The sequence below is a fragment of the Tursiops truncatus genome, chromosome 18, assembly GCF_011762595.2.
Source record: "Tursiops truncatus isolate mTurTru1 chromosome 18, mTurTru1.mat.Y, whole genome shotgun sequence".
In the NCBI taxonomy this organism is placed as follows: Eukaryota; Metazoa; Chordata; class Mammalia; order Artiodactyla; family Delphinidae; genus Tursiops; species Tursiops truncatus.
The window spans coordinates 65,390,370-65,413,916 of record NC_047051.1 but is presented as its reverse complement, the minus strand read 5'-3'; the positions used below and the strand labels follow the sequence as shown (position 1 = coordinate 65,413,916).

The 23,547-nt window shown below is 43.0% G+C and overlaps 1 protein-coding gene and 1 long non-coding RNA gene across 14 annotated transcripts in view; one reads left to right on the top strand and one right to left on the bottom strand.

Annotated features, from left to right (window-relative positions):
• The window catches only part of MBNL2 (muscleblind like splicing regulator 2), a 151,615-nt gene that overhangs the window by 44,459 nt on the left and 83,609 nt on the right, over positions 1–23,547 (bottom strand). For all 13 annotated transcript variants that reach the window (XR_002173416.3, XR_012327739.1, XR_012327740.1 and 10 more), the window contains exons 3-4: positions 9,432–9,596; positions 1,091–1,291 (exon numbers count right to left, since the gene is read on the bottom strand). Coding sequence is in view for 10 of the 13 variants with exons in the window: in XM_033843516.2 (XP_033699407.1) it covers positions 1,091–1,291; positions 9,432–9,596 (366 nt within the window). In the remaining 3 variants the exon portion in view is untranslated. The remainder of the gene's footprint in view (positions 1–1,090; positions 1,292–9,431; positions 9,597–23,547) is intronic.
• LOC109547599 (uncharacterized) overlaps positions 1–23,547 on the top strand; it is a 166,451-nt gene that overhangs the window by 91,089 nt on the left and 51,815 nt on the right. The gene's annotated exons all lie outside the window — the stretch shown is intronic.

The window sequence follows — 23,547 nt, the reverse complement described above, 5'->3', positions numbered from 1 at the left end:
GACTCTTTACACACCCATATAAAATGCTCTATTAAATGTCATAGGATACAGTAGTTAAGATAAATGGATGAATGCCCTAACTGATTAAAGAGAAATTTTACCTAGTAAAGTACAGGTGAGCTGGTTTGACTCATGACTTAAGAATTATGTTTTAGAAATATATGAATTTTTAAACTTTTTATTTTATATTGGAGTATAGTTGATTGACAATGTTGTGATAGTTTCAGGTGTACGGCAAAGTGATTCAGTTATACATACACATGTATCTATTCTTTTTCAAATTCTTTCCCCATTTAGGTTGTTATATAATATTGAGCAGAGTTCCCTGTGCTATACAGTAGGTCCTTGTTGGTTATCCATTTTAAATATAGCAGTGCGTACATGTCAACCCCAAACTCCCTAACTATCCCTTCCCCCCACCCTTCCCCCACTGGTAACTATAAGTTTGTTCTCTAAGTCTGTGTTTTCTTGACTTTTGTAGATCACTTGAATTTAAGTTAAAGAAAATATCCCAAATCAGTAATTAGATTTTCCCAGGCTCCAGTTCCCCGTTTACCTATACATAACTGGGGCTGATATCCTGGAACATGCTAGAGCAGCCATACTAGTTCTTCAAATACTGAAATATGATCATACCACTTGGTCAGTAGTCACAGTCCTACGTCCTCCCACCCCTGTCCCTGAGTGTCCCCCTTGTCCTGGCTGCTGGCCTCCTAACCTGCCCGTTACCAGACCTTTCCAGGATCCAGCAAAGGTTCACGCCTGGAACAGCTGGAGCCCTTGGGAGCCATCTTCGTGGCCTGCATAGTGATTGATTCAATGTTCCACTGGTCATTACATATTTTGCCCCTGAACACACATTCCACACAACAGATTTTTGTTTGTATTAAACTTATTCTTTTCCCACAGACTAATTTCCTTTATACTTGACCTTAAATTCAAACAATAGAAGTATGAATGCATGCCTTTTAGGTGAATGTGTGTACATGGTGGTTTTGCAAGACTGAATTAATATCTTACAAGCATTCACTTACACAGAGGTATAGTTCTACCACAAATGCATCTCAAACCACAAATATAATTGAAGTACCTCCAGTTTGTCAGTCCTGAGAAGTTTCTGAGTTGCAGTTGAGCCCGGAACAGTGACAGGTGGACTTCCGGGAACAATAACAGGTGTGGTGGGTAGAATTTCCGTTGGGACTAACCCAACTCCAGGGGTTACCGGTGCTAAGTAAGGAGCAAAGCTAATCGCCGTATTTGTCCCTATTGCGGGACCTACAGGAAAAGTGGGCTGTTAAAGGAAGATAACACAAGACAAAGATTCCTTTAGAATAAAACTTTTAAAAATCACCAGCAAGTGTCATTTGAGCAAAATTCATTCATTGCATACAAGACTCTTTATGTTAATTGCATAGATCCATGCTGAACTGTGAAAATTCATTAAGCTTCTCTGTTTTCTGCTTAATAAAAATGAAGTCCATACAGATCCTCTCTTCCCCAAACCATACAAACACATGGGAGAACATCATAGAAACCTAACTACAGGGACCAGGTGAAACTTTTATTCCCATGAAAGTGTTCTCAAGAAAAGAATAAGTTCACCCTAATTGCTCATCATTCCAAACTATTGAATGTTACAACAAGAAGGCAGTAAAACTTAGGGAATGCTGACTCATAATCTTTGATTTCTCCTACGTGTCTCTCAAAGGGAGAGGAAGAAAGAAAAACACTTGACTATAGACTGATTTTCAGACTGACCAAGTTTATACACTCTCAAAAAGTGGGGATTATTTGGTATTTTATTTTGCTCGGGTTTACCAGTATGTTTCCGTATTCTATCACTAGCATATATAACCCCAAAATTCTTAGGCAGCTTACATCTAGACCTGCTATTTCTTGCTCTAGCTCAACTATGTCTAGATCCAATCTTCCTTTCCTGAAAGGTTGGACAGAAGGGCTTGAGCTTTTCCATTGGCCATTAAAAGTTGCTTTGGTTTCCTAGGTCACAAAATCAACGCAGCAGTGATGAAGGTATAGAGTTCCTCACTAAACTTCTCGATCACTATACTCTGTGTCCAAAAGAAGTATATTAGAGGGTTGACGGGATGATTGTTTTCAAAAGCTTCACCTGAAAATATGCCTTTCAGAAAGGAAATAATGCACATTTAAGGGAACAACAAACTTGGCTTCACTTTTTTTTTTTTTTTGCGGTACGCGGGCCTCTCACTGTTGTGGTCTCTCCCGTTGCGGAGCACAGGCTCCGGACACGCAGGCTCAGCGGCCATGGCTCACGGGCCCAGCCGCTCCGAGGCACGCGGGATCCTCCCGGACCGGGGCACGAACCCGCGTCCCCTGCATCGGCAGGCGGACTCTCAACCACTGCGCCACCAGGGAATTGGCTTCACTTTTAAAGAGCCAATGTTAAAAATGTACATTTAAGAGAACAACAAACTTTTGCTTCACTTTCAAAGAGCTGATGTTAAAAATTTAAGATGCTAAAGATTTTTCTTAGAATAAACTTTGCACTGAATTGGATCTGAATAGTTTTTGTTTGTTTTTAGTTATTGGATGACTTTTACCCTATTTATTTTTAGGATATTTTAGGTATTTGCAATCACATGTTAATGCAATTTTCTCATATTGAACTATGTGGTTGGCCATGTCATGCTACTTCTCTATTTGTACATTGTGGGTAACATTCTTGTTGTCTATTTATAGCTCTGAGTTGTTGAACATATGGGAAAAATAATAATCTGTGTGTATTACGTTTTTTGTTGACAGCAATAATGGAAAAATATCTTTTACAAACGATGATGTTAGAAAGCAGTGAATTATTGATAGTTTGTGCGGGGAGTTCTTGGAGAGGCTGAAAGGCTTCACTGAAGTGGCTGGTCGGGGGAGGGATGGAAGAGGTGATTCTAATGGTCTTAGAGGGCTGCTGCTGCACTCTCACGAGGGGCCCTTAGATCTTTATGGCTCCGACATAAAATTCACTTTGGGGGAAAGTTGCTTCATGAGGTCTTAACATGGGAAATTGATGGCAGTTAGGAGTTTTTTTCTTCCTTGACTTTCTACAGAGTTTTATACATGAATGTTTTCCATTTTCAACCCATTTGAGTCATAATTATAGAACGTTGTGGTTTTCAGTAACTGTAGCTTTTATAATTTAGTACTGTTGAAAAGAAGCCAAGTGATTTAAATGGTATAAGGGCTCTATAATGTTAGGATTTAAGAAAATCGATTCTGAAAGGTCATAAATCACAACAGATCAGTGATTCAAAGAACCAGCTATATCAGAAATGCCTGAGGGGAATTTCATAAATAGAGATATCACAAATTCTGACTCAATATGTCTGGGCAGGGTCCTTGAGATTTGCATTAAAAAAAACTTACTACATGATCTGATGTGCACCCCAGTTTGGGGACAACTGTCATAGATGAGGAGTGAAAATAAATATTAGGAAAAACCAGTACTAGTAGTATAATTTAATCTAGAGGCTAATGATTGAAGTAAACATTTAGAAATTAGAGCCCTCCCCACATCTCCATTTTTGACTTTCTGTTGGAGCAAATTCCCAACCTCCCTCCCTTTTAGATAATTTGAAGCCTGGGTCAGTGTAGGGACACACATTCAGGTTGTACCTTGACTGTCAGTGGGCTGTCAGAACCTCAAAACCCATTTCCCAAAACCTTTTTGCATATCAACAAATCTCTCGCCATTAGCCAAATTTTGTTCCTTGTTCATCTAATTTAATGGTCGAAAAGGAACGTTGCAGTTCGTTTTATTGATGTTAGCTGTAATATAGGTCACAGAGAGTATTATTTAAAAGTAAAAACACAATTACTAGACAAAGGGAGACAGGAATTCAAAATCCTGAGCTCGGCCAGTTATTAATCTTTACCCTGGGCAGGAGGTCAACCTCTCTGAACTTTAGTTTTCTCATCTGCAGAAGGGAAGTAAAACTACTTAGCTTCAAGACTTGGGCTGAGCAAGGTGTTAGTTCTGTCTTATAATACTTCGCATGGTTGGAACGCAAGAAATAGCAGCTATCATTAGTAGTGTAAAAATCAGTATTAATAAAGGTTTTTTCCCCCAAATTGTCCATTGTTCTATAACAGGAATGTAGTCAGGATAGCAATATAATAATAGAGGTATAAAATCTTACTAAATGACAGCAAATATCTTCTTTATTTTGAAATATAGGTTGGGAAAGTATGTATTTTCTTTCATGTGAAAGTTAAAAGTTCATAGGCTTTATGAAGATAGATTCAATTAGATATTTTCTCTTTTTTTGTCTAGAGTGTTTTCTGTTGAAGTTGAATAGTAAAAAAAATACAGTTATGGTAATTTTCAGAGATGGGCACTATATTATTATTATTATCATCATTGACAGTAATACCTTACATCTGTGAAAGGTTCGGCTATTTTCAAAGCATTCTCACACACTGTGTCTTCTTTAATCTCCTCAATACCCGCGAGAAGCAAGCGTGGCAGCGAGAACTGCACAGTCTTCAGGTGAAAGCAATTTAGAGTAGAGACCACGTGGATTCCCCAAGGTCAGCGCTGCCGAGGCAGAGTCAAGGCAAACTACCCAGGACCCCTGGCTCCCAGTCTGGGGCTGTTTTTACTCCTCTGCACTTATTAGATTTCGTTGGTAATTTCTTGAAACAGAAGAGGGAACAAAAACACGAGCTGCCCTTACAGACATAAGCGTACAGAGTGAGCATCGGCGGGGAGCCGTGTCCCACCGTCAGCCAGGGCCTCCCTCAGGCAGGAGGTTAGGGCTGCTCTGAACAGCTGCCTGGAAAAGTGGGTCTCAGATCCTGCATTCAAATTAAAGTCTCCAGGTGGAGTTGAGGCTGATGTCTGAACTTGAGTCTGAGTTGGTAGCTAAGAGAAGGGCAGGTGACTCTGCTCCTGGAAGGCCACGAGCTAGGGCTTGGGAGAAGCGGCCCTGCGGTTCCCGCAGGAGGGCTGTTGCCAGGTGGTCTGAGACGAGATCCATTTGGTCCTCCTCGTCTCTCAGCACTAACTGCACTGAGAGAGGCCAGAGGACAAGAGCTGCAGAGAGTCTTCTGGAAGAAAATCGTGTCCGAAATGCCGGTCTTGGCGTCTTCGCTCTGGACTTCACCCCACCTGCCTGTGTTTCTCGCTCTCCACTCTTCCTTCTCAGTACCTTACAGCAGTAGGTCTGGGTTCAGAGATCACACACTCACATGTGCACACATGCTCTTTGATATTTTGTAGTGGCGAGGAAGGATCAGGGCTGGGGAGGAATGACTAAGTGGCCTGAGGTATTTTATGGCTCTAAAATGTAGTCAATTGACTTTTTAAAACAAGAGCGTGAGAGCTCATACATTTAGAAAGCTCTGACTTCAAAGGGTAGGTATTTGGCACTCAAACTGAAAGGCCTAAAACATGACATCTCTTAAGCCTTCTCCCTTTACTCCCGGAAGCATCTCTGGAGCACAGAATACTCAACACTAGACCTTGCCCCCAAGGACCGGATTGCATAGGCTCTTGAATCCCTGTCCTACTAGAGGCTACCCACCTGCTGCTTTATCTTGAGTGTACGTGGGAAGGTTGTGTGGGAGGTGAGGGGTTGGGGGCAGTGTGCTGGGAAGGGAAGGGAAGGGAAGGAAGAATTGCTGTTACACTCTGTTAGGAATTGGAGAAAGAAAAACTGGTAGGAGGAATAAGGTGAATGAGACTTTTGAAATGTAATGAATTTGAGACAGAAGAGGAAAGAACAGTTTGCATTTTCATTCATTCAGTAAATATTCATTGGTGGTACAGACATGGTGCCAGAACACTGTGTCTACATTTATTGAACTTAAACCCTAATGGGGAAGGACAAAGAAATAAAATGACAATTCATTTTTATGGATAAGCAGAAATGAGAAGGCCTCACTGGTAATGACAGAGATTGGTGGTGGGTCGCAGGGGATAGAGTTGGAGTCCTTATGAATAAGATGAAGTTAAAACGTGAAGAGTAGTAGGAAACTTCCAGCAAAAGCAAAGGCCTGGAGGCAAACAAGAGCTCTGTGTGTTCACAGAACGGAAAGTTTGGTTTGGTCTCAGTGGACAAAGGAAGAGTGGCCCAGAATGAGTTGGTGAGCTGGGAAGGGACATGATCACAGATGACACTATAGATAAAGTCAAGGTTACATGTTTAGGCTTTGTCTCCAGTGAAATGGGAAGGTGAAGGGTTGTAAGAAAGGGAGTGATGTGATGCCTTTATGTGTTTAAAGGCAACTGTATGCCGGTTGCTGTGTGCAGGATACATTGGAAGAAAGCAAGAGTGGAACTTGAGAGATTAGGAGGGAACAGCTTATAAAGTATTTTGAAATACTTGGCGGCTCAGACGAGGGTGCTGGGAGAAGAAGTAGATGGACTTGAAGGCACATATGACAGGATTTGCTGATGAACTGGATGTGAGAGAATCTGCTTGGTTTTGGTTTGAAACTGCTGGTTGCACATACTGAGATGGAAGTGTAGTAGAATAAAAAAATGGGTCTTGAACATGTCAAGTTCCTGTGAGAAATTTGAAGGTGAGTCCAGTAGGAAGCTGGATACCTGAACCTGGGACTCAGAGGAGAGGTTTGGACTGGGAACGTGCATTTGGGAGTTCTCAGCCTGTAGATGATTCAGAGCCTCAGAAATGGATGAGACCATGAAGGAGAGGGTAAATGAGAGAGCGGTCCAGCACTGGGAACATCAGTGTATAGCAGCCTCAACATATAACAGAGGAAAAGAATGGGCAATGGAGTCAGAAGAGGAGGGAACGATCAGAGAGCGAGGGGTGCTCCTCGAAGGAGAGATTGATTGCATGTTACTAAGAGGTGGAAAGAGTACAATAAAAGCAGAAGTGCCCATTGGTTTAGCAACATGGAGGTCACTGGTGAGAGATTTCAGTGGATGGGTTCAGGGGAGATGGGAGATAAAGGGAGTGGAAAAAATATGCATAGCTCTTTAGAGAAGTTTACCTAAGAAGGAAACCTAAAAATGGAGGGATACTGGCTACTTTATGTTTATCAATTTCTTTGTCTTAAGCAATTTCTGCATGTATTAATTTCCCGTGTCTGGTCTAACAAATTCGCACAAACCTGGTGGCTTAAACAACATGCATTTATTCTTTCATAGTTCTGGAGGCTGTAAGTCTGAAATCAGTTTCACTGGGCCAAAGTCAAGGCTTTGGCAAGATCATATTCCCTCTGGAAGCTCTAGGGATGAATCCATTCTTTGTCTCTTCCATTTTCTGGTGGCTGCTGGCATCCCTTGGTTAGTGGCCACATCACTCCAGTCTCTGCCTGTACGGGCACATTGCCTTTCTCCTCTTCCGTATGTGTGTCAACTCTCCCTCTGCCTCTCTTATAAGAATGCTTGTGATTGCATTTAATCCAGGAGAATTTCCCCATCTCAAGATGCCTAGCTTAATCACATCTGCAAAGACCCTATTTCCTTGTAAGGTGACATTTACATTTCCAGGTACCTTGAGGGCCATTATTTGGCCTACTACCTTGTATTAGGTCACTAATTCATTCCTGAGACTCTGAAGTTATTTGTTTGTAGAGTTAATGATTTTTAAGTTTATTACATTTTTCATTCTCATTTTTCTTGCAATTTAAAAACCTCTATTAAAATACTTAAGTGTAATATTCCTTCTTCATAGAGTAATTGTGATTATTGTCTTCTAATTAATATATGAGACAATACATAAACATAACTTTCAAAGAAAATTCAACTAATAGTTTATAACAGGAATGGAATTTTCTTATTAACATTGCCATTATTGGGTACCAGGGTCAATCCTTACAAATTCTAAGTAAATAAGTAGTGAATGATTAAAATGATATAATGCACTGTTGGTATGTTGACCTAGGTGGTTCTAAGTTTATTCCCATAGATGTCATTTAATGTGTATAATTAAATTATTTTAGCATTTAGGTAATTTAATAAAATAATTTATACGTGTGTATCAATAAAGAGAACCATAAATTATACATGTGAATGGTTTTAAGTAGATCCACTTAAACACCTGTATTTGGTGTTAATGTGTTCAGAACTCTACCTGTGTTGTCCTTACATCTAGGATAGCTCCTACTCATCCTTTAGGATGTACTTATTTGGGACTTCCTTCAGGCAGCCTTTCCTGCCTCATCCAAAATCATAATGCTCTGGGCCTGAATCTTATGTTGTCTTTTCCTTGAGTCTGTCTACACCCACAAGACTGTAGCTGATTTATCTTGGAGTCCCCTGCACCTGCACTTTTTTTTTTTTTTACTCTGGGCAGAGTTGGTTCCTGGCTACTTTGTGCTGCTATTCTTGGGCAGAAACCCGGAGACAAGCAGAATTGCCAACAATCTGCCCAGATTCTCTCCCCTCTTCCTGGACCAAACCCCACCTTCCCCATCTCATCTCATGGACGCACAACAAGAAAATGTAACTCCCTGGTAGCTATCCCTTTTCATTTAGCATCTTTCAATGACATAGAGTTTTCATACAATAAAGACTGATTTTTAAACAATCATCTCTTGTTTATGTACCTTTTTTAAAAAAAAATTTCACTCACTTCACTGGCTTTGTTTTTTAAAAAATTAGCTTGTTTTTGACAAAAAATTTACAAGTGTAAACGAAATTCACTAAAGCCCAGAAATGCACTCCTTTTTCTCAGGGCCTCATTCCTAGAGCAATTTCCAGACCTTTAAGGAAGTACTTTCAAACACTGTGAAATCAGGGAGAAAATATGACAGAGTACTGAACTCCCTGGGCGTTTAATCCTGTGGGCCTTGCCTCAGCTCCTGCACCCTTTGCAGGCCTCTGAGATGGGAGGCGTGGGTGGCTCAGGCAGCCTTCCTTCATGCCTCTGCCAGGCTCCAGGAGGAGCAGACTGCAGAAAGCGCCCTGGTCAAGATGTCTGAGGTCCAGGCTCAGCTCCACAACTGATTAGCTGCAGGACATTGGGTAAATCCACTAACTTCTGTGGTTTCATTTTCCCCTTCCTTAAAATGATACCATTGAACTAAATAATCTATCTGTTGCATTGCTAATAATGTTTTAGGCATCAGAATCTCTTCTTTGCATAGATCATCAATTCATACTCTAAATGAGAACGTAGAACTATCGCCCTTCTAAGATGGTTCAAATATGGAGGTTACTGGTGAGAAATATGGAGGTTACTGTCACTAGTTGGAGTGACACAGATTTCCCAGATATTGATTAGAAATTGTCTTTGCCTACAGTTTCTACATGCGTTTTTCCATTTAAATAATCTTAAAAACCCTATTTTCAGCATCTAGTTAGCTTCAAAGCTATTTGCTTTAATGGTAGCCAAAGAGACAAAGTAGGGGGACACCATTTTAGGTCAACGTGGCCTTGCCTGTACCAACACTTTAATCATCAAGCCCATCATGAGATGCAATGTACTCACCACTGGATGAAGTGGGGTTCCTGGAAACATAAATTGCATCTGCTGGGCAAGCATTGCTGCTGCAGTTTTTTGCTGGATCAAATTGTTCCTCCCGTTAATTTCGAGTTGAGTTTTTAAATGTGTCGGAGGGTGAAGATACTTGCAGTTCTCTCTTGAACAACGGCCCTGGAAGAAAGAGTTTTGGTCTTAGGACTGTCATAAGTAGCTTTCAACTCTGTGGTCAACCATTTCACAATCATTCCTTATATACGAAGGTGTGTATCTGTGTGTGTGCACATGCGTGTGCACGTATGTTTGAACATACAAGGGGTGAATCAGGCATTCGATGATTATCAGCCTTGCTCAGACCTGTTGAACAGAGAAGCGTCCTGAAATGTTGTTGTTTTTAGTGGATTCTAACTCTGACAAAAGACCCTAAGGAAACATGACTGCTGAGAGTAAAGTCGGACCCTTCTAGGCAGTGTGGGAGGCCATCAGAGGAGCATATTTATTGTGACTTATCAAAAGGAAGCTTTGAACTTGCTAAACGTTGGTTTGTGCTGGAGTGATAACAAAATGCGAATAATTATGCGCCACATTTGTGCAGCAGGGAAAGTAATCAGAAGGTCTTGAAATGTGTGCTCCAGCGTGGCTGAAGACAGCCCTAAATCAAATGATTGAAGAAGAGGCGGTGGTAGAATAGGGCAGACATTTCTGAGTAACTGATGCACAGGTGAAATTTCCAGGCATGAACTCAGATAATCACCTGCAACAGAGCAGTTTGCTCTAATACACGAAAGCTGCAGCCCATGTCCCTGCCCCAGTCCCGTGACAGTTGTATAAAATTAAATGTCACAATATGAGGTAGTGAAGAGTGTTTACAGCTAAAGGAACATCGGGATGTTAAAGTTGGCAAAGTGAAAAAAAAAATTAATTAGGTGACAGGTGTGCCTAAAACCAGTCTTGAAGAGTAATCACAAATGGTAGTGTTTATACTGAATTCCCAAGTTTTCAAAACTACCAATTGAGAGAATCACGTTGATATGTGAAGTATGCAATTTCTGGAGAAAGAATAACGAACTGTGTTAACCAGTATGGGGACTGTCAGTCTCTAAAGAATTAGTCTTATTTGCAACCAAGAAAAGAGAATATGGGTTTGTTTACCAAATATAAAAGTAATTTTAAAAAGCAAGCTGGGTGGATCTGGGCAAACAAATTTGTTTATAGTCATCCTAATTCTAAACATCTGGAGTTCGCACGCTGCCCCCTGCTCATTTCAGCTGTACTTGTGGTGGCGCAGGCTCCCTCCCAAATGTCAGCCTCCTACACTGCCGCGGAGAAGGGCAGACAGGAGTCCTGGGCTCAGCCTGGTGCTCTGCACTCATCAACCCGTGTTAGCAGCATGAGAGGCTGTGCCGCCCTCTGTAGGGAGGACACAGAGGCGGGCACCGGGGACCCCAGAAGGAATTGGTCACGTTTCCGCTAAAGTTATTCTGTAACAATGGGCAAGGGCAGCATGTCTCCTTAGGCTCAAGTTCATATTGTCGATGTTTCATTCAGCATCCTAAGGGAGAAAACAGACATCTTGGGTCAAGTACTGGAAGGTCCACTGTTAAAATACTGGCAAACTGGACCCACAATTTAAAATAATCCACTTTGTTGTACACCTGAAACTAACACAACATTGTTAATCAACTGTACTCCAATACGAAATAAAAAGTTAAAAATAAATAATCCAAGTCAAAGCAGTCTAGAAATCTCTTTCTCTCTCCATCTGCTTCTGTCTGCAGATTTTTAAGGTAAAGTTTTAATCCTAACTTTACTTTGCTCATTGTTTTGTGATGTCCTAGGGTCCCTCCAGCCCTACCAACCTGCTTCAGGCATGTCTTATTTTACTTCTCTTTCTGTCCTCCCTTGACAATTGCCCAAGTCTCTGGATTTTCTAAAATAAAATCTCCAAGAAAGCATTCAGATTGGGCCAGCTCCTAGAGCACAGGAGTATGACCAGCCTATGGACTGTCTGCCTTATGTCAGGTGTCCAAATACATTCTTATCATCTATTGTGGGAGGTGGTCACGGGACGTGGCTACTGCCCATCATCAGGGGTGGAGGAGAATTGAACAGAGTGACATTTCTTGTATAGAGGATAAGTCTCCCCAGGCTTCTGTCTGACAAGCTCAATTCAAACTCTCTTCAAACACAGTCAGTTCACTTGGAAGATGACACCCAGAGAGGCTCATGTATACAGGGTACACATATGGGCCTCTGTGTACAAATGTACAAATGGCCTCATGTGGGGGTTTGGGAAAACAAAGTTCCAGAGAATGGAGTTGGAATTTGTGAAACATCCACACTTCTACCAGTTTGGCTATTCTATTTTGCTCGTTCATATAATTGTCAATTTGATCATTAGTCTTCTAATGTAATGCTTCAGGTAAAAATTTCGATGAGGCTAGAAAAATATGGTTTTTTTGTGAATGCTGTCATCTCTTGATACAACTGGGACTCTTAAGGAACTACATAAACTATTTTCAGCCAATGGAACATGATTTACAACATCGAATTAGTAATTTATTGATGGAACCTTCTTTTCCATGAGAATTAATACAATTTCCTACTGTTCTTACTTACACACTTGGAGTGAGGTATATTACTGATTACCCATGTGCCAGACAATTTATACATGGTTATCTCATTTTCTCCTTATAACAGCTGTAATGATCCCTATTTTACAAAACAGCAAATGTACCCAGAAAGATCAAGAAACTTTCCAAAGGTTATATAATTGGTAAGTGGTAGGGCTGGATTTTAAATCTAGGTTTATCTGACTCAATTACCTCACTGTACTAACCTATTTATTAGCAACAGTTAAAAATCCAGGGAGGATAAAAATCTAGCATTCTCCGTCATAGAATAATAGGCTACTTAACACAATTTAAAATATAATAGAGGGCTTCCCTGGTGGCGCAGTGGTTGAGAGTCCGTCTGCCAATGCAGGGGACGCGGGTTCGTGCCCCGGTCCGGGAGGATCCCACATGCCGCGGAGCGGCTGGGCCCGTGAGCCATGGCCACTGAGCCTGCGCGTCTGGAGCCTGTGCTCCGGAACGGGAGAGGCCACAGCGGTGAGAGGCCCGTGTACCGCAAAAAAAAAAAAATATATATATATATAATAGAATATATATGAGGATTTGGGAGTGGAGAAAGATCATTTGCCTGGGTCTGTCTGTCGGAAGGGGGTCAGAGGAGTGGTTAGGCTTACAGGCTCTGGAGGCAGATGCCTGGGCACATAAGTTGGCTCTGCTTTTTCCTACCTTTGTAACTTCGAGCAGATTACTTGAATTTCTTGTATATTGGTGTTTTCATCTATACAATGAAAATAATTATTGTGTTTTCCTCTAAAGGCTGTTGTAGGATTAGATGAGCTAATACGGGCACAAGGTGTAGAGAATGCCTGGCACGTAGTAAGCACTGGGGAAGCGTTGTCAGCATTACCAAAGAAAGAAAAGATATTTGTATGTCATTTTCTTTACAGTAAATGCAGGATTACAGATTTAGTTATGTTTTGATTGGCTTTTTGTTTCTTCTCTAGAGGAGCTTTTCATTTCAAAACATGATGAAAACAATCAGTACTTAATTATACTTATTCAAATATCTTATGTTTAAAATTATTTTCAAGTCTTCAGGATATTTCTGCAAGTATCCATATTTGAGGAGAGAGCCCTGGAACATAGTTCAGTCTAGCATCAATATTTTGAAGGGTGTTGCAGCACAGATGTATGAGGCATACAATTCAAAGCCTGGGAAACTCCAGGCAGCAGAATCTTAGTAAGGGATACTATAGGACTCTAAAATCCTAAAGGAAAACTTACTGTCAAAATATAACTATTTGACACAGTAAACAATTGGTAAGGAAGTTTTTGTTAAGGCGTAAGATCTGTCAGGATACACATCATCGCACAAAAACGGTTGATTATCAAAGCAAGTTGTCATAACCCTACGGGAGAGGGCAGTGAGCAGAAATGTAAAGCATCTTTGTATATCATTGTGAAACAAAACAGAAGTGTCAAAAATAGCGTCTCCCAATTTTAGTCCAAGAAATGAAGACGAAAATGTCTTGGGAAAGTCTTCCTGTGGCTGCTAGGATTGTTTTTTTTTTGTTTTATTTTAACTCTTCCTCCCTTGGTTAAACACTGTTTCCGAGAGATAAGAGAGGTGAGGGTCCAGCCCCTGGAGAAGGGGGCTGGCACAGCTTCTGTGGGATGGAGTGGGAGGGCACCATTCCAGAGTCTTTGTGAAGAATCTTCTAGAACTGGAAAATGGGAGCCCTGGAGGAGTCTAGGCAGATGGTCCCACACCAGGGTCTAATGTGGAGATTGCAGCCCTCAGGGGCTCCGCCCACCCCGGGTGGGATGCAGCAGGTTTAGAAATGACAGGTGGTCTGGATCACACTCACCATTGTTCTTGGTCTATTTCCGGGCTAGGGTCTCATTCCTTCCTTCATTCAACAAATATTGATTGAGACCTTGCTGTGTACCAGGTCTTGTGCTAAGTGCTAGTTAACTAAAGGTGAGTAAACACAAGATCTGCTGCCTCCCTGCCTGAAGCCTGCAATCAGGTGGTGAAGACGGATATTAGCCAAACAGTGACACAGATAAATGTATAATTACAAACTGTGGTCCCTGTTCTGGAGGAGAAGGCTGAGAGACAATGGTGGGAGAGGGTCAGAATTGAGACTGGTGGCAAAGGAGGGCTCTGAAGAAGTGACATATTTAAACTGAGACCTGAAGGATGAGAAGGAACTTGGCAAGGGAGTGAGTGAGGGCTAAAGTGTGTGTGTGTGTGTGTGTGTGTGTGTGTGTGTGTGTATTTGTGTGTTGAGGGGGAGAATACAAAATGAGGACAAAAGGAAGAGGACATGCTAGGAGAATGTACCATCTGGGGGCCTTCTTGAAGTTTCTCAAGGCTGGAATACAGAAGGGGGTGTGGGTTGCAGTGGGGGGATGATAAGAGATAAAACGGGAAGAAGTAGACTACAGCCAGATAACAAAGAACTTTGGGAGTCAAGTTAAGGGCTATGAACTTCATTGCCACTGAAAGTTTTGAAGCAGGAGAAGCGCAAGATCAGATTTATGTTTTACGCTACGTATAAAATCTTACCCTGATTATTAGATTTTGTATCTCTAATGTTGTTATGGTTCGCATTGTTTGGAATCCGCTTATTTAAAAACAATAACAGAATTCTGACGTAGTTTACATAGGATTTGTGCACTTCATTCTGCTTCCCAAAATAATCTCTACTCCAGGAAAATTTAGTTTAGGGAGGATGGTTAGAAGCAAGTGAGAATTTCAAGCTGAATTAAGTTTATTAAAATAAGCGACCATGAAAGATTCTAATGCAGAATACCCATGTTGATTCTTAACAGGATGAGGAAAGATGCTGAATAACTAATATGTACTTGTCAGAACAACAGATCGTAGCTATCGGAATTACGTGGTCATTACATTGCATGACGTGGGAGAAAATAAATGCAGCTTTGGCTAAGAAAAAATTTCAGAATCAGGTTGGTGTGAGAAAGGAAAAGCGTAATTGGAAAATGAGGTTTTCCAATTGCTTATTTTAAAACCAGGAATATTTAGAGTCTTTTCCTAGTATGCTCCTAATTGAAAAAGTCAATTAAAATATGGAAGCAAAAAAGAAAACAGATTAATTAGGAGATTATTAAAGGGATTAACAATAGGAGTTTGGCCCATAGGAATAGCTAACAGACAACTATATCCCATTAGTTTTCCATGGGAAAAGCAATGGATTTTATATGATCTTCAATTCAAACTGACAATAGGCCCCTGCTGTACGACTCGGGGATAATTTAAATTGTTTCTTAGTGTGGGCCACGCCATTGATCAGCAGGCTCTACAAAGGCCCTTTTGGGAAATAATTCCAGTTGAGGCCCAGGGTCACAGCCTGATCCACTGAATTCCTCCTCTTCCCGTTGGGTCCTGGCTGCTCACTGCTTTCAGCATGTGATGGTATTTTCAAGGGAGCAGGCCTGGCTGTGGAATGGAGAATCTGACTCTAAGACTGGGGGCAAATGGTATGCGTTCCCAAAGTGGCCTGCTGGGATGCTCTGAGTCCAGGAGCCTGCTTGGGAGGTCCATGGAAACCACTGAAGAACCTCTCAGATTCCCTCGCGTTCCGCACGCGTGAAACCAACTTAGCGAAATCCTGATGTCCTGGAGTCACATTCCTGAAGCCTGTTCTATCTTGGAACCTTTCCTTGAGAAGCAGTTGAAACCAGTGGTAAAGGGAACAGTCTCTGGAACTGGACCACTTGGGCTCAAAATCCAGCTCTGCTGTTCTTGCCATGGGACCTTGTGGCCTCCAGTTGCCACATCTGTAAAATGGGGATAACAATAGTTCCCCCCTCATAGACTTGCGTAAGGATTAAGATTTAATGCATATACAGTGTTTGAGCAGTTCCTGGCACATAGTAAGCCCTCTGTAAGTTTTTATTATCCTCCTTCCCTGGTGGCACAGTGGTTAAAAATCCACCTGGCAATGCAGGGGACACAGGTTCGATCCCTGTTCTGGGAAGATCCCACATGCCGTGGAGCAGCTAAGCCCGTGCGCCACAACTACTGAGCCTGCGCTCTAGAGCCTGTGCGCTGCAACTACTGAAGCCCGCGTGCCGCAACTACTGAAGCCCGTGTGCCGCAACTACTGAAGCCTGCGCGCCTAGAGCCCACGCTCCGCAACAAGAGAAGCCACCGCAACGAGAAGCCCACACACTGCAACAAAGAGTAGACCCCGCTCACCACAGCTAGCGAAAGCCCACGCGCAGCAACGAAGACCCAATGCAGCCAAAAACCAAGCAAATAAATAAATAAATAAAATAAAAATAAAAACAACCTTGCTGATAACTAGTTCAGTTTCTGTATCACGGTGCTTCTCTCTGGCCTGTCTACCAAGCTCTTTAACACTATTCTTGTTCTCACAGTTAGCACTAGCCTTGGCCATTTCTCTCTTTGGAAGAACCTCAGATCTGTTTTTCTTTGATATCTGTCCTGCTGAAACTTGCCAGGCCTGATTAACATGGCATGACTAATGCAGAGTTTAAAGCAGCTATGCATTATAGTGGGGAAATCCTGGAATTCTGGTTGTGGCTTCATCCCTAAACGGTTAGATTAACTTTTGCAGATAATGTATAATATTCTGTGCCTCAGTTTTCTTATCTGTCAAATGGGGGTGATGATGTTCCCATATCTCAACTCTTTCCGATGTCTGTGAGAGCTCGAGAGATGGCCACAGTTGCTCTGAAAAAAGTCATAATTTGCTATACATTGTCAATTCTACATCTATTTCCCCCTTGAATGTTCCTAATCTAGTAAAAGGAGAAAGCCACATAAACCAACAGTTACGGTGAAGGGTGACACCTGGGAGGTATGTTGGCAACAGTCCCAATATGTTATGAGAATTGTGAGCGGTCTGTGTGACAGGCGGGGCATGAAGTGCATCAGCAGACGCGGCAAATTAAGTCAAAATCGATTAAGTCTAGGAGGATCTATTAAGTACCTACAGTGGAAAATTCAGTCAAATAGACCACTGCTTTGGTCCCTGTGACATGTAAAGTGTTTAGCAGATGTTTTCTAAGTGACTAAACTGGCTGGGGGGGAATCAGATGCTCACAGCCTCAGTTTCCCTAGTTTCAAAATGTCTCAAGGTTTTTGAAAGTGGGAGAAAAAACCCAGAGGCCTTGGTTTGAGCAGGCGAGGTCCAGCCCTCTTCCCAAAGCTGGCGCTTTTCCCTTCCTTACAGGGAGCTGCGAATGCTTCTGAGTCTGCCCTCTCTAGGTTTGCATTTAGGGCAGCCTGTAATCCCCGGAGAGGCTGGAAGACCTTGGGGCCATCACCAGTGCTCTAGGAGCAGATCTGTGACTCATTATAGTCATGCCAATGTAACTGCCCTATTCCTTCAAGCACTATTGTGCTGTTAAGACCTAATTTGTGACCGTTTAAACAGATGAAACATAAAAATTAATAAATGGGGAGGAGAGGCAAAGAGGGTGAATTGTTTGCAGTTTGCCATTCCAGAGCACGTGTCAATTTTATTTTTTAATGGATTTGGCTGCCTGAGAAGTTTAATTAGTCAATCAATTAATTTGTTAACATTAAGACTCAAGTTTGTTTATTTATTTAGTTAGTTAGTTAGTTTTTGCGGTACGCGGGCCTCTCACTGTTGTGGCCTCTCCCGTTGTGGAGCACAGGCTCCGGACGCGCAGGCTCAGCGGCCTTGGCTCATGGGCCCAGCTGCTCCGTGGCAGGTGGGATCTTCCCGGACCAGGGCACGAACCCCTGTCCCCTGCATCGGCAGGCGGACTCTCAACCACTGCGCCACCAGGGAAGCCCTCAAGTTTATTTTTTTATATATGTTTCAAAATGTACTGAGCGTGTCTCCTTCCCTTGCTTCTCCAATTATGTGAAGAATTCTTTTTCACTGTTTTTCTCTTCGACTTCTTTTCTCTGTCCTTGAGCCTGGGCAGTTTAAGTGTCTCAGACTACTGTGTCTTATGACTGGAAAGAGCTGTTTGTCAGTTTGATTGAGGCGCCAAGCCCTGTCTTTACTGGTAAGGATTATCCATCTTGTTAACTTTATATGTTAACTGAAAATGTGCCAGTTAAGAGAAATCAGTGAGACCAAAAATAGTCCCTCCATTTTCCAGAGATTTAAGGAAACTGATTTCCAAGCATCAGATGCTTCATTTCAAAATTATTTTATTTAGCTAAAAGATTAATATCTTCTGAGTCACAGAGGAACACTGGGCAGTGTGGATTGTGATAACGTACCGACATAACACAAAACCGGTCTAGCTGCCGTCTGACTTCAGAGTGTCCAGTTTCCTGACATCACGTTCATCCGTGTATGCGTGGCTATGGCCGTGGGTGAAACAGAAGCTCTATGCAATATTAATCTCACAGCATTAGGATGTTTCCTGTGTGGGGAGGGCAGGCCTTTCTGGTCTATGTCTTATACTTCTCAGTACAGAGACCCTCACACGGTGGGCACTCAGTGCACGTTATCGAATGACTGTCCTCCTCTCTCTCCTCCAGCAAATCACGTGCCGAGCCCTGTGATAGTAAATGGGCAGTCAAAACACAGAGTGAGCCACGCCACAATATGGGGGAATTCAAGGCGCTTTGTGAACACGTTGTAGGGAACTCTGCCTAGCTTAGGGGTCAGGGATGACTCTAGTGGAAGGCACATATCACATCAGACTAAGATCTTTATCGGATTATGTAGTTGCGTATATGCGGAGGGACGTGGGTAGGTAGGGAGTAAGGGTTGGCGATTTGGACAATTAAAACGAGCCAGACTACTTCATGACCACTCTGCGGGGGCGGTCAAGTTCCCGAAGCCTTATAAAGGCCTTCACACGGCACCTGAAACAAAGCAAATGCTTAGGAAATATTGGCTGCTGTTTTTTTTATCATCAGCTGATCAGTATGTTCAGAAGCTGGTCATTTTCCAAATAAGTGAAATCTAGCCCAAGACACAAACTTTGTTTTACACTTTCTGTTATTGTACAGTCTCTTTCAGTCTGATTTGAAAACCACGTGGTCAATCACCTACCCCCCCCCCCCCACCATAGGGAACTTCCTGGAATTCGGACACTGGCAGACAATCAGCCTTAAAGGCTGACATTTACTGGGTATAAATACCTCGGTTCCACTTAGAAGATAGCCACAGTCCCAAGCCTGTGGCCTGTCAGGTGTTTTCCCCACTTCTCTGGTCACTCTGGCCCCTTCCCCCAGATCCTACCACCTCCCCCTCCTGGCACAGCAAGGGGGGGCCTCCCTGACCCAGGTCACTGCCCTGGGAGGTATTTATATTACAAGATTTTGCATATCGCACCTCATTATAAATATACTTGTGACAAGGCCAGAGTGCCCTGGTTGTTGGTGTCAAGCTGGGTAAGGCTTCCAGGAGGAGGTGGGAGAAGGGGTGGGTGAGGTATGGATGGGGCATTGGGAAGGGGGGGTGGGCAGGAAGGGGAGGAAGATGGGGAAAAAGACCAGGAAAACAGGGCCAATCAGGTGAAGAAGCGCTGGAAGGAGATGGAAGGGTAGAGTGTCCTTTTCAGGGTGCATTCAGTTTTAGTAACAAAGAAAAGCACATTCCTCTTGGGCTGGTGTGTATTACTCGCTGCCTTGAGACTGACCTGCAAACTGAGCAGCTGCAGGAGGAAGCTGCACTTGATTCAAGAAACCCAGCCTGGGGAGGTATGGGCGGGCGTGGCCCCTGCGTCACTGCAGGGCCAGTTCTGCACCGCTTCGGGGAGGATCAGAGCAGAGGTGAGGGCTTTAGGGTCTGTCTCCTGAGGGCAGGAGCTGTGGACCTCCGTTCCTTTATTCATTCAGCAAACATTGTGGAGCATCTGCTCGAGGCCAGAAACTGGGGTGGAATTGCGCACAGGGTACTGAGATGTGATCTTACCCTCAATAAAAATAGCAAAGACTTATATAATAGTGCACATATCACGTACCAGGAGTTTCTAAGTGCTTTTGGTACATCACACTCTCATCTTCAATACAAGTGCTTAACAAGAGGAACCGTTAATATTCTCATTTTATGGGATAAAAGGGAGGCACAGAGAGGGGAAGTGACTTCCCAGAGTCACACAAGTAGTCAGTGGCAGAGCTGGGCATCTGACCCAGGCCGGATGGCAGCCTGTGCTGTTGACCCTCTGAAGAGCCATTTTTCAGAAACTGAAAATCCCGTGCAACGTTCCTATTACACCTTAGAAAGCATTCTTCACACATAATATCTTATTACAGCTTCACAACATTCTTGTCATATATTACTCCAATTTAAAGGGAAGGAAAGTGAAGCTCCGAGAGATCTGAAGATACTTTCCAAGGCCAAGTTGCCAAAGTCTACCAGGCTGAATTCTGGGCCCCATTACTAAAAAGCGTGCCCTCCCCTGCCCCTTGCTGTCAGTGCGGGGAAGCTGCAGGGTAACATACAAAAGATTTGTTCAGAGCAGAGTGGACCCCTTGCATAATAATGAACTAAATTAGGGAGGTGACACGGGACGATTGTGTCGTGGGTTGAATTGTGTCTTCCTGGAGAGACGGGTTGATGTCTTAAGCCCCACTTCCTTGGAATGTGACCTTATTTGGAGATAGGGTCTTTTATAGAGGTAATTAGGTTAAGATAAGGTCATCTAGGTGGGCTTTAATCCAACATGACTGGTGTCCTTATAAAAAGGGAAAATTTAGACACAGGGACAGACAATGTGAAGAGACACAGGAAAAAGATGGCTATCTCTAACCCACAGAACGTCTGCGGCTGCCAGAAGCTGGGAGAGGGGCCTGGCACAGTTCCTTCCCTAGACCTTTAGAGGAAGCATGGCCCTGCTGACACCTTGGTTTCAGACTCTGAGCTTCCAAAACTGTGAGAGAATAAACTTCTGTTGTTCTAAGCCACCTGATTTGTGGTACTTGTTACAGCAGCCTTGGAAACAACTACAATCACTTATAAGAAATGCTAGATGATGGGTTTTTTTCCATGAGATTGGAGGCTACAACCAGCAAAACACTATGCTATCTTCTGACACAAAGATTTGGTTCTGCGAATGGGTATTCTAATTCTTTTCGCGAACTCAAGTAACAAGATCCCCTTGTCTTATCAAAAACAAACTACAACAACTCCCAAATCCTTAACAAGTACAATGATTTTGTGCAAATGAAATTTTGTCAGCTTAAACACTATTAGATTTTTCACATGGCAGATTTAATAGGAGAGATTTATTTTAGTAAAAGACAAAATGTTTCACTAAAGAACTTATTAGTAATGCATAAAGGCCTACTGAGTCTCTGAAGATCCCATTTTTAAAGAGAAACGTTGGGATAATTTTTATGTCCTGATTACAGAGAAAGGCTCGATGAAGATTGTCCTCGATTTTAAATTTGTATGGAGGAGGCAGATGGGGGAAGGGAGAGGAATCACTCAGTCAAGCAGGAGGGAAGTCAAAGAAAGTGTGTAAGTTTGGCCAGCATTTTGAAGTTGCTCTTAAAAAGGTTGATATGCGTTTCTGGGAAGTGAGGCCACCTTCACAGGTACTTGGATGTACCAAGCAACGATGTTAGAGGACGGGGTGCAAGGACGAAGCCTGCCGACTCCAGCCCAGGTCTGCCCTACTCCCTCCCTGCTGATCGCCTCACCTATTCATTCTCTCCCAGGCTCCCAGGACAAATCCTAAACTGAGGCTGGCTGTTTGCCCCTGGCAGATACCAAGTCAGGCCCCCTGTTTTGATGGCTGGACGACTGCTCTGTGCTACGTCCCAACTTTCTGCTTTCCTCTTCACCTTGTCTGCCTAGTGGGTGTCCCAGTGGGTACCACAGGGTTTCTCTCTTCACTTCCAAGTTCAAGAGCTGAGAAACTGCCTCACTCCAGGCTCCCTCCTCAGGCTGGGTCTGTGACCCACTGGGGGACAGCTGCTACCCACCTGCAAACCCACCAAGGATCATCTACCTGGATTTGTCCTCTCTGTCACCCACCCTCAGCTGACACCCTGCTTATTTTTCTCAGACTTCCTGCTGCTGAATATTTCTCTGGGATGCACCTAGAAGGGTGGACACACAGTCAGTGGCTCAGTCAGCATCTCTTTGGTCCAGGGGGCAGAACTAGCTCCAGACTCTGGAGCCCCTCTGGTCAGATTCAGCCAAACACTGAGGTATGACATTATTCCCTTTCCCTCTTAGGACTGTTTGTGGAGGAAGTGTTGTCCCTCAGCAAATCCCAGTGTTCCCCATTAGTGGCTACAGGTTGGATACTTAAGCTCCTCATAGCCCAGCAACTGCGGGTCAAATTTATTTATAAACTGAATCAGTCCATTATTAGAGGGTCCAGTGTTTTGTGTTGCTGTTGTTTTTTAAGAGAATTACATATATGGTAATAATACTTGGTAACATTAGTTGAGTACAAATAAATACTGATATTATTATTATTATTGACTACTACTACTACTACTACTACTTATTATTATTATTATTATTTTGCGGTACACAGGGCTCTCACTGTTGTGGCCTCTCCCGTTGCGGAGCACAGGCTCCGGACGCGCAGGCTCAGCGGCCATGGCTCACGGGCCCAGCCGCTCCGCGGCCTGTGGGATCTTCCCGGACCGGGGCATGAACCCGTGTCCCCTGCATCGGCAGGCAGACTCTCAACCACTGCGCCACCAGGGAAGCCCTGACTACTTATTATTAAATACATACTAGGCACTGTGCTAAGTGTTTCACCTGCATTGTCTCAGGCAAACCTATCAGAAGGGGAGGTGCTATTAATATCTCCATTTGATACATGAGAGAACCGAGACCTGGCTAGATTAACCACCTTGTCCCAGGTCATACAAGGAGCAAAAGACAGAACCAGGGTTTCCACAAGGTTACTCCTGAGCCACTGCTCTTGGTCCCTGTGCTTCTTTCACATGTTCATATACTGCAGTGACATTTACTGAATGCTTACGATGTGCCAGGTAGGGTGCTAAGAGCTTTACAGCTAAGAGCTTTACCTTGTTAGTGTTCATTATAAGCCTCTAGGGTAACTCTTATTTTAATCTTCATTTTGCAAAAGTGGAAACCAAGGCTCAGAGAGGTTAAGTAACCTTCCCAAGGCCACACAGCAAATAAGGGGAAGATCCAAGATTTGAACCGATCCAACCTGGCTCAGCCAAAACTGCCATGCTCCGAGAATATAAATTATTAATTCCAACGATATGCCTGGTACTGTGCTAGGCCCAAGTGGATATAAAGATGAAAAATAAATTGTTCCTAACTTTAAGACACTCTAGATACATAGATCTACAATGCATATACACATGAATGGAAGAAAGGGAAGAAACCATAGTAACGAGTAATATTTGAGTTTAATATTAGCTGAAAGGATCCATGTAGTGTTTCATAAATCAGGCATTCTTACAAATCCAATTAAAGTGATTGAGGACATTTAATAAATATGGTTGAATTTTAACACATCGAACTAATAACTGAGGGGAACAACCGAAGTAGACCCCTGCCAGCACATCTGCAGGTCTCAGGGCAGAAGGAGGCACTGCTAGCAGCCCTAGGGACTACCCTGTT